The sequence below is a fragment of the Lithobates pipiens genome, unplaced genomic scaffold (genome assembly GCF_037356315.1).
Source record: "Lithobates pipiens isolate NorthernLeopardFrog02 unplaced genomic scaffold, aLitPip1_a1.2 Scaffold_16, whole genome shotgun sequence".
Taxonomy (NCBI): Eukaryota; Metazoa; Chordata; class Amphibia; order Anura; family Ranidae; genus Lithobates; species Lithobates pipiens.
Genome location: NW_027507748.1, coordinates 399,740,387 through 399,752,576, shown reverse-complemented (window position 1 = coordinate 399,752,576; position 12,190 = coordinate 399,740,387). Strand labels below are relative to the sequence as shown.

Below are 12,190 nucleotides of genomic sequence, written 5' to 3'. Positions count from 1 at the left end.
TCTGAATTAAGAGAAGGACGTTACACCTTTTTATGAATGTATATGTACTCTCTCCGGCATATAAATAATATTTTGCTTTTGTTATAAACCAAATTTATATCCCTACAGGGGTAACAGTTATGCTTTGCCCTCTTTTGTAGATACATTATTAACATTTTATGTCTGTCCGTGCTTTCTTTTTTTTGCTGTACTTTCTTGCATTATTTATTTGAATTTTGTTGCAGTGAGTATAATATGATTTAGATTGTATGTTGGATTTATGTTTGACACTTATATTTTTGTATTGAATGTTGCAGTGTAATAGTTTTATCAGGGCCGGCGTAACCATAAGGCAGCCCAGGCAGCCGCCTGAGGGTGCCAGGATGGGGGGAGTGGTAAATCCCATACCTCCTGGAATAATCAGGACCTCGCTTGCCAGTAAATGCAGGCTAAATCCTGCTGGAGCAATGACTTGCCCAGGAGGGGCATGCTAATGTTGGCGCACCCGTCCCGCAGCTTGTGCAGGGTGTTTGCTGCCCACGCTATTTCTCAGCTCTCTTTGGCAGCCACGTCGTTCCACATGGCTGCGTTTAGCATGGGCAATAAAGACAATACCAATGAACCCGCCCCTCCTTCTCCTCCTCCACACTGATGTCTTCTGTGTAAGCAGGAGGAGTAGCAGCGGGGAGGAGGACAGACACCACTGTGCCGCTCATCTGAGGTCTGTACTTTTTACACACACTACAGATAGCATGCAGATATATAGGAGGGTATATCTAGATGACACTTGTGCGGGGGGGTGACATTAAATTCATATTTGCACTGATTCTGGAGTGGGGTGGATGGGTGAGAGCGTACTGCATGTGCTGGGGGGTGTTTTAGGAGCAGAGAGGACTTATGCTAGAAAGGGTGTTGGGTATGAAATCTGAAAGTACCCAATAGCACATACAGTACCACCTCTGATTCAAAGAGATGCTGGCTGCTACACAGGGGACCATTATGGCATCCAAGATCTTGGGCATCCCACTAGAGATGCAGGCCAATTTCCCCAGGTGCCCCCCTGCCAAGCAAGTTAGTGGTAGCAGAACTTTTGCCATCACTGGGCTCCAGGACTCAGGGTCGGTTCACACAATGAATCACACAAGAACACACGGTGTGTTCCTGTGCAATTCTCATATGTTCCAGGAGCAGTACAATTTCAGCCCATTCATTTGAATAGGCTGAAACTGTGCTGAACTGCACCAAGAGTTACAAGATGCACAGGAACCGGATGGTACCAATGAACGTATTACATTTAGGACCTGCATTTGTGGTGTCATGAAGTTAACATTTACACCTACTGCAGATCACAACTGCAATGTGCTTTACATGTGGTGCGAGAAACCACATTTAAACCATGCCCATTCCACATGGAGTGCAGGTTTCCCGCACTGCAGGTCGGTGTTAACTGGCCCTTCGTCTGGATTTATGGGATTTTGTTCATATCTAAGGAAGGTCCCACAAAAAGTGGACAGTTGTTAAGTATTGTTGATTGATTTGTATTAGAAGGGGGGAGTATTTGTGTTTGGGGGGTTTGTACTAGGAGAGGGGATTTGGAAGGGAGGATTTATGGCAGAACTGGGGAGAAGACTTGTGCTGCCATGGGGGATTTGAGAGAACAAGGATCTGACTCGAGGGGGAAGGAGGTTGTGCTTAAATGGAGGACTTTGGGGAAATGATCTGTCCTATAAGTCGGGAGAAGATTTTGCTGGGAAAGGGGATGGGGGGGGGATTTGTCCTGGGGGCATCTAGAGAGTATGGTAAAGGGTTTTTGCTGGGATTGGGGATGATGTATTTGTGCTGGGATGAGGATTGGTTTTGGGAAAGGGAATTTAGGGGTGGAAGAATATTTGTGCTGGAAAGGGGATTTGGGGAAGAGGATTTATGCTAGAAATGATTTACATTGGGAGGAAGATCTGTTCTAGAAGCATGGGGGTTGCTGGGAAAATACATTTGGGGGGGATTTGTTGTGCTGGGAATTGGGAGGGGGAGAGAGGATTTATGCTGGGAGGTTTCCGAGAGGGGGAATTGGGTAGGGGAGGATTTGTACTGGCATGGGGGGGGGTTGTGCTGGGAGGGAGGATTCAGGGGTAGAAAAGGATTTATTCTGAGAGGGGTATTGGGGTTTGGAGGAGGAGAAGAGGATTTGTCTTGGGAGAGGTAATTGAGGGATGTGGGGGGTAAGTGCTAGTATGGGGAAGATGAGGGGATTGTATTGGAACTGGGGATTTGGGGAGGGTGGAGGACTTGTGCCAAGAAAGGGGGAAGAAGATTTGTGCTGGGAGGGGGGATTTGTTCTGGGGGGGGTTGTACTGGGAGGCAGAAACAACAAAATCGTGGTGATTTTCTTTTTGGAGGGAGGGAGTTGGGATTTTTGCTGAAAGAGTGAAGTTGGGGAGGGGGAATCTTGCACTGGCCTTACCACTACACTGTGCATTACACACTCATGTCCCCTGCACTCTGTGTGTCATGTATTCCTAAACCCAGCACTGACTACAGTCTTCTGTGTGTTGTATACTCCTGATCCTTGAACATTCTGCAATACACACCCTAGACCCCTGCAGCCTGTGTTATGTATCCTAAACCCAACACTGACTGCATCACAACCCCTGCACTATTCCATACACATTCCTGCAATATATACACAGTACTGTATATAATATACTTCTCATCAAAGTAGTTATTGCCTTAACAGTCGAGGTTGTTAAGAAGTCTCTGACTATTATAATGAAGGCCTTCTTTAAGGTAGACTTAGATAAAGCATTAGCTTTTTGTAGATTTTCAGTGTGCAAAATCATATGCAATGGAAGCTTTTCATTCTTCTTCTTATTTTTTTTTTTTTATGATTGTTCTGAGGTTTATATGTGTCTGTGAGATTATTGCTTGTGGCATAGCATCACATTATGACTGCAACATGACAGAGGTACCAGTGAGGCTGTAGACAATGGGAAAAGGGGGGGTAACATTGTAGGGGGGTGGCAGAGAACGGTGAGGGGCACCAAAATGCACCTTCACCTGTGTAGATAAAAATCCTTGCACCGGCCCTGAGTTTTATGAGCCTGGGACTCCTTGATTAATTTGTCAGCTATACGTAATCCAAATCTTGTGAGGAACGAGGAGTATCTGTGGTTAAATAATGATTCTACACTTCGAGGATTCAGTCTTGTTAGTGTGAAATGCATTAGTGATGTTCTCTTCCTATTGTACCCTCTTTATAGATCAGGGTATTCATTTAAAATTCACGGAGGTCTGGTCAGTGAAGTTTTCTTCCAGCAGAGGTCCAATCTGATGATTAAGATGTATACATGACACATCCCCACATTTAATTTTTAATCCCTTCTTACATCAGAGCCCTCAGTCCCCCATGCACATCACAGTCCCCTCCTTGCATCAGTGTCCTCAGTTCTCCCTGCAGATCCCAGTCCCCCCTTTATGTCAGTGTCCTCACCCCCCCCCACGCAAGTCACAGTCCAACCTTTACATCAGGGTCCTCACCCCCCCTTTACATCAAAGTTTCCCTACACATCACAGTTTTCCCCATGTCACAGTCCCTCCCTTTATGTCACAGTTCCCCCTTCATGTCAGTGTCCCACACCTACTTAGCCCCCCTTCACAGCAGTGTCCTCAGCCCCCACTTATTGTAGTATGCTTACCACTTATTTATAGCAATATCCTCATCCCCTTGCTTAATGAGGGTCTCAGCCCCCCACTTAATGAGGGTCCTCACCCCCCTTTACAGCAGTGTCCTCAACCCCCCATTCTTAGCAGTTTACATATCCTCCCCCCCATTTATAGCAGTGTCCTCACCCCTACCCTCTTAGCCCTTGTACACACGGTCGGACATTCCGACAACCAAATCCATCGGATTTTGTCCGACGGATTTTGTCCGACGGATTTTGTCCGAAACTGTTGCATACACCACAGTCGGACAAAGTTGTCAGAAAATCCGATCGTACTTAATGTGATGACGTTATTTCGTTAGGACGGGACTATGTTCAGGCTAGTAGCCAATAGCTTTGGTCTAGGAATTTAATCTGAGCATTGGTGGCACTTTGTCCGATCGGAATTCTCTACACATGATCGGACGAAGTCCGATCGGATCATATTGTCGGAAAATTTTATAGCACAGCTGGAAAATTTTGGTCCGTTAGATACTCCGACGGAAACAGTCCGATGGAGCCCACACACTGTCGGATTATCCAACAACACGGTCCTATTGGACATTGTCCATCGAAATGTCCGACCGTGTGTACAAGGGCTTAGTATAGCAGTATCATTACAACCCCCCCCCCCCCCCTCCCACTTTCCTTTTCACAGCAGTGATTTCATTCCTACCTTACAAAAGGCAGGTCTGGAAGAAGGAGGGGAAAGATAGTGACTATTACTTGGTCCAAATCCAGACTGCGGTCCACCATTTAGTGGTGCCTGTCATAGATTGTCATTAATAGAGAAATTCAAATTAGCTTGAATGCAGTTATCCATTATATTGTGTACATACTTCTAGTAACAAGTTTGATGTGCACCCAGAATGAGTGTGGGCAAAAGGGACTCTCTGGGGGTTGATATACTAAAACTACAGAGTGCAAAATGTGGTGCAGTTGTGCATGGCAGCCAATCAGCTTCTGACATCAGCTTGTTCAATTAGTCTTTGACATAAAAACCTGGAAGCTGATTGGTTTCTCTGCAGAGCTGCACCAGATTTTACACTCTCCAGTTTTAGTAAATCATCTCCACTATGGCTCTGATTTGATCTGCAGCTGACCTTCTTACTGGTATGACTGTAACATGGTCATATCGCTGTTTTATAAATGAGCCCATAGGTTTCTGTTTCTGCTTATTTTTGTGACTGCACAGAGGTTTATCATTGTAATTTAAAACAGGACCAGAAGTAGAAAGGCTGCTTTTATTAGAGGAATTTATTTTAAACCCTTACATCCATGTCATCACCCGCTGGGAACACAATTGGAATTCTGCAAGGAGAACCTACATTTTATAACCAAGCAGGGGAAATTCTCAAAAGAATAAGCAGACTAAGGCTGGATTCACACCTATGCATTTTTAGTGCTTTTTGCATTTTTGCAGATTTGCACTACAGAAACCATGGTAAATGGGCTACTTTAGTGCAAATCTGCAAAATGCTAAAAGCACTGAACATGCATAGGTGTGAATCCAGCCTAACAGTTATGTTAAAAACAATGTTGTCGTTGAAGATAATTGTCATGATAATAATACTGTGATTTCAACAGATAAACAGGTAAACAGACATGTATATGAGTTTGTTAACATTTCTTTCTGTACCTAGCAACATACAGCTTTCAACTGACATTTTTTACAGACCAGAGTTTAAAATAAAACAAGGATTCTGATTGGATGATATGGACAACAATACACACTCTTGGAAGCCCACTTCTCATACATTAGCTTCAGAGTGTTTAAGGAAATTGTTTTAGGTGCTTTGCTCTATATACAGAATGCATAGAATGCCTGTTAATTTGTATTGATAATTGCTGTTATTTGCTCTTCCCAAGCTCTTTTGGTATTATAAATCAAATGCCTTCACAATTTATTAACTCCCGCTAGAAGACAAATTTTTGCATGGACATTAAAAAGCAATAGGGTAAGAATATACCGTAAATAATATCCATAAATTATGCGTACCATGGATAACTAATGCCACTAAACAGTGGGAATTTTATACATAAAGATGCCAAATAAATGACTTGTATTTCGTTAATCAGGCTATTTCAAATGCTTGTTCCATAAAATATGTATTTGATTTCAATCTCAAGCCGTCTTACAATTGAACCCCTAAACAATAATTTATAACAGTTTTTTTTTTTAATCTATGCTCAATGAAATACTTTTATTTTTTAAGATCATTTATTATTATATATTTATTAAATGTGTTGTTTTTCTAATATTTTGTAAGCAGTTTACCTCTCATATATTTTCCTTCTTTCTTTTTGGTAATTTTCTTTTGTTATACTTATGTCTACAAAGCTTTCATAGTGGTAGAAAGTGGTTTAATAGTTATAGAGGCATTTTCTTTATTCAGTTATAGGCATCACTCTGTTATGAAGACAAGATACAAGCAAGCACATCAAACCAGAAAAATACTCTTAACATTCTAGTGGACAGTTGTCAGTACAGTTGGTGATTCTTAGCCCTGGTTTCCACCTATGCAGTTTGCTTTTGATCTGTTTCTGCAGGTCTTTTTGAGGAGCATTTTTGCACATGCATTTTTCATGCGTTTTGCTCGCTTTTTTATGGGCTTTTTTCCCTAATTTGTTGTTGTTCATTAAAAACACATCAAAAACGCATCAAAAAGCACTACATACTTTTCTGTGATGTCTCAGTTGAAGTCTGCACCAATTTGTCCCTGACCTTTTTCAAATACGCAGTGGCTGAAAAAAGAATAGATGTTAACATGTCCTATAGGAAACCATGTTAAATTGACTGTAGTGTGTTTCTGCAAAAAGCACCAAAAAATGCATAGGTGTGATCCAGGAGGAGATCTACAGTATATCCTCTTTAATAATATACAGGCATACCCCACTTTTAAGTACACAATTGGATTTATTTACTAAAGTGGGAAAGTGCGAAATCAGGCTCACTTCTGCATAGAAACCAATGAGCTTCCAGGTTTTATTACCAAAGCTTAATTGCACAAGCTGGGGTTAGAAGCTCATTGGTTTCTATGCAGAAGTGAGCCTGATTTTGCACTTTACAGCTTTAGAAAATAAACCCCATTGTGTACTTAAAAGTGGGGTATACCTGTAAATAAGCTACTGCTATACACAAGACAATTATCAGAATGAAGAAAAAGAATGCTAACAAAACATGTTCATCTAGTTGTTTTGCAAATCTGACCATTAATCCTTCCCTCTTGTTAAATGATTAAAGATTTTTTTGTGCATCATCTTTCTTCATCCTTATTTCAACTCCTATTGCAAAAATGTGCACCCTGTAAACTGCTCCAATCTCTTTTACAACAGAAATTCGGGAAGCCTTCCACGTGTTGGATCGAGATGGGAATGGTTTTATTTCAAAACAAGAGCTTGGCATGGCAATGCGATCGTTGGGTTACATGCCCAGTGAAGTTGAGTTAGCCATCATTATGCAACGTCTTGACATGGATGGTAAGTGACTGACATACAAACGTAGTGCAATATTAATCTGTTTCACAGACAAAATTAGAAAAATATGACCACTTGTTTCAGTTTTCAGTAATGTCCTCTTAAAATTCTTTATTTTCAATCTGACAGTCTAATGAATATATTTTTTTCCAATGCTAGTGCCCATTTACATCACAACACAATTATTGTGGTGCATTAAGCCATATTGCATTAGGCAGCCAATTCATTTTGAAACACTGTCAAAACATGTTAACTTGGGATGGACGAATGGTTTGGTGCAAGCATGAATTTAGGCTGAACATTGGCTGTTTGTACGTTCACCGAACAATTGAATTATCAGGGTGTTTGACCATTTATTCAGCCCGCCGAACCCCCACAATGCACTGCGCTGCCGTACAGTGCATTGAAAGCCCTGATTGGCTGAAGCAATGAAAGCATTGCCCAATCAGGGCACAGAGCACTGTCAGAGCCGTGATTGGACGCTGTCATGATGACTCTATCCAATCATGGCTCATTGCTGTTAGTCCTGCTCCACACTATAAAAGTATTCTTTCAATAACAGCCATTTTCAGTGTAATATCAGTGTGGAGATAGAACAGGGCTCTGTTCAGTGCTACTAGACAGTTAGTGTGCTATACTGATTCTATTGTCAGTGTAGAATATCAGTTTCGTGTGCATCTAGGGATAGTTAAGTGTGATGTGTAGTGCGATGATTCATCTTTACATTAGTGTGAATGTAGGGGTAGTTCAGTCAATGTGAGTGTAGTGTGACCACCATTTATCTTTCCATTAGTGTGAATGTAGGGATAGTTCAATCAGTGTGAGTGTAGTGACCGTTTAACACAGTATATTTAATTCTGTTACTGTAAGTTTAACGCCGTATATTTCAGTGTGTTACGTGCCGTTTAACGCAGTACATTTCTGTGCATTGCTGCACGCTTAACACACTATATTTCAGTGCGTTACTGCAAGTTTAACGCTGTACAGTTTACTGCATTACTGCAAGTTTAACGCAGTATATTTCACTGCGTTATCTTCTGTTTAACCCAGTACAGTGTATTACTGCAAGTTTAACATAGTATATTTCAGTGCGTTACATGCTTTTTAATGCAGTACAGTTCTGTGCGTTACGTTAACGCACAGAAATGTACTGCATTAAACAGCACGTAACACACTGAAATATACTACGTTAAACTTACGTTAATGCACTGAACTGTACTGGGTTAAACGAAAGATAACTCACTGAAATATACTGAGTTATGTGTTTAACGCAGTATAGTTCAGTGCGTTACTGCAAGTTGAACACCTTATATTGCAGTGCATTATCTTCTATTTAATGCAGTACATTTCTGTGCGCTACTTCACGCTTGACACAGTATATTGCAGTGTGATACTGCAGTTTTACTGCAGTGTAATATAGTGTATCAATGGAATGTGCCTGCGTACTTGCGAGTACTCAAGTTAAAGTGCATCACAGTATCAGATAGAAGAAAAAAAAAAGGCGCTCTCAAAGCATAGATTCCAAATGATACACACCCTTGATAGGCACTCAGGTGCAGGCTCTGCTGGGATCAGAGAACAAACGAATAAGCCTGGATATACTGATATCGCATCAATCGTTTCCCTTTAATTGGCCAATCCATAGCCAATCATCGGTGATCACAATCTTTGACGATATTTGGTATCTTGTAGAATTGTGGGCAGGATTATTTACATCCACTGACCACCCACATATACCATACACATCAACTTATTGTTTCCCTCTAAAAATCATATGCTTGCCATATATATATATATATATATATATATATATATATATATATATATATATATATATATATATATATATACGTTTATATATATATATATATGAAACAAATATTTACAATGATTATTGATAGTAAAATTGAGAATTACAATAATAATAAATTATGTGAAGGAACAATAATAATAAGCTATAAACTGTCAACAACAAGGAATGAGGATCCTAGTATGTAATAGGTGAAGTGTAAGGGCATGAGAGAGCATGTGAGCCTTTCAGTGGAGGGCAGGAAATGATAGGAGACTAGCAATATAAAGTGAGCTACAAGGATTAACATCATACATCTGAAATTTATAAATATATAATCATGCGATTTTGATGTTCCCGGGCTTTGTTTTTGTGTCTTTCTTCTTTCATTCATTATTATTTTTTCAGAGTTTTTGCCATATTGCTGTTACTGCGATTTTTCTGCGATTTTTTTTGTTGTTGCTTTTTTGCTTCTTTTTTGCCTCTTTCTTTTTGGTGAGCTTTTATAGGGTCTCTTTATCCACATATGGATCGATTAGGAATGATATCAAGGAACTTTTCTTACAGCCCTCCTGACATATATATGAATAGAGGAAACTCTTGTAGTTTTGCTTTTCTTTTTATTAACCGCCTCGGAGTGACTGCGGTATCGTTCCTTAGTCCATGTGCTTGTATGTACATGCTTGTTTAACATTTTTTTTTTGATTTGATACATACATTTTTCTGTTCTTGCGTCTACATCTTACACATGGAAGTTTCTTGGTGGGTTTTGATAACTGAACACACACATGTGTGGTTCTTTCACACATGTGGGGTGGATAATAATACCAATTTTTAAACTAACAATATGATTTTATGTCTCATGGGTTATACCCAATGTTGCATGTTAATGTGGTTATCTAAATCCAATTTTAATATGTTATTTGTAATTGTTTATGTTTGTGTCAATGCGATTGTGAGTATTTTTTTTTACCTGTCTATGTGAGAGCTGTGGACTGGGGGGGTCCCCAGTTACAGCTGTTCTATATTCTTTGATTGACTAATCATGCATGTGGGAGTGGCCCTTGGGATACTATGTTTCCCATTGGCCACCACCACATACATATTCACATCTGTTTTGTCACTACATTAGCTATGGTTAAGCACCAGACTCAGGTGTGAAACATGTAAGCTGCTTGCATCCCCCTCTTTTGTACTGTATGGATTGACTGCTGTACACTGGATTTTAACCCAATAAAGGTGTTGTATCGGAGTGGTGCCATCCAGGCTTATTCGTTTGTTCTCTAAAGTGCTTGATTCAGATGTAGGTTTTGAGGTTGAGGAAGGCAGGAACATGAGACAGAGATGGGAGAACACTGGTACAAAAATTGGCAGTCATGTTCCTCCAGATGCAGCGTATTGCCAAGTTGTCTCCAGTGGTAATGAGGATGGAGGAGATGATGATGAGGTCACTGACGCAACTTGGGTGCCAGATAGAGCAGAGGAGGAAAGTGAGGGTGAGGCACAACCCCAACGAGCCAGCTATCATGGAAGAGTAGGGAGCAGCCATCCTATTCCATCACATTGTGGAGTTGTTATCTCCCAGCCCACTTCCCACAGCTCAGCTGTGGTGGACTTTTTTAGCACTGTTCCAATTTGCAAACTTTGTCTCAAGCACACCAAGCATGGCAAAAACACTAGCCATTTGGGCACCACATGCACAAGGCATTTAACCTCCCAACACATAGCCCATTAGCAAGAGCACCTGAAAGCCATACAAAAGGGGCGCAAATCTGTTCCTCTTCCTTTTTCATCTCAGTCTGCCCCTGCTATACCTCATGATCTCTCAGCAGCCTCCACTGACAGAGATGATGGTATAGCGCAGGGTGTCCCAGGTCCTTGCAGCACATCTGCCAGCAGCACACCACCAGCTATAGACTTTACCTTGCAAATTTCTCTGCCCCATCTGCTGCAGCAGGAAAAAAAAACAGTCACTGCCACCCCCATGCCCAGCGTTTAAATGTAAGATTGTCAAAGCTGCTGGCTCTACAACTTCTGCCTTTCTATCTGGTGGATTCTTCCCCCTTCCGTGAATTTTCTGAATGCGCTGTACCACAATGGCAGCTTCCCAGTCACTATTTCTTTTCACATAAGGCCATTCCAGCTCTGCACAATCATGTGGAAAGCAATGTTGTGGCACTGTTGAGAAAGGCATTCAGCCACAAAGCCGCAAAGTCCATGTTACTGCTGACACGTGGTCCAGCAAGCATGGTCAGGGACGATATATTTTGTTCACAAGTACCCCCTAAGCTTTCGAGGGCCTTTTCAATGTGTCAGGCTAAAAAGTGCCATGCAGTGCTTCGGCTGGTGTGTCTAGGGGACAGGAACTACACCGGAGCAGAGATTATTGCAGCTCTGCAGGGACAGGCCCAGAGGTGGTTTACGCCATGCCAGCTGGAGCCAGGAATAGTGGTGTGTGATAGTGGCACAAACCTCCTGTCCACCCTTAGACAGGGAAAGTTGACCATGTGCCATGCCTGGCACATGTCCCCGTTTTGGTGGGGCAGCATTTCCTAAATGGGTACCCAAGGTTGGAAGATCTGCTAAAGCAGGCCAGAAGAGTCTGTTGTCATTTCAGACGGTCATACACAGACAGTGCTCGATTGGCTGAAATTCAGTGGGAATTCCACCTGCCTGTAAATCACCTGATTTGTGACATGCCCACCAGCTGGAACTCAACTTTGGCAATGCTGCACATGCAGCAGAGGGCCGTCAATGAGTACCTGTGTGAGTATGGCGGGCTCAGCTTTTTTTCTGCAAGCCAATGGCTGCTCATAAAGAATGTATGCACTGTACTGTCACCTTTTGAGGAGGGCACAAGGATGGTGAGCTGTGACAATGCATGCATCAGTGACACAATCCCTGTTGTATTCCTGCTGGAGCAGGCTCTGTGTGGCATTATGGACAGGGCACTTGAGGCAGAGTAGCGGGAGGAAAAGGAGGAAGACTTCCTTTCCTCTCAAGGCCCGCTTTATGCAGACACCATTGTTCCTATGCCACAGAACACACAAGAAGAGAGGAGGTGGATTCTGGTAGTTTTAGCCCACGTACACACGGTCGGAGATTTTGCCAACCAAATCCGTCAGATTTTGCCCGTCGGATTTAGTCAGACGGATTGTGTCCGAAACTGTTGCATACACACGGTTGGGCCAAGTTGGCGAAAAATCCGATCTTTCAGAACGTGATGACGTAATTTTGTTACGATGGG

General features: G+C 41.9%; 1 protein-coding gene across 1 annotated transcript in view; it reads left to right on the top strand.

Annotated features, from left to right (window-relative positions):
- The window catches only part of CALN1 (calneuron 1), a 431,880-nt gene that overhangs the window by 201,318 nt on the left and 218,372 nt on the right, over positions 1-12,190 (top strand). The window contains exon 3 of the mRNA XM_077482321.1: positions 7,014-7,157. Within this exon, the coding sequence (XP_077338447.1) occupies positions 7,014-7,157 (144 nt within the window). The remainder of the gene's footprint in view (positions 1-7,013; positions 7,158-12,190) is intronic.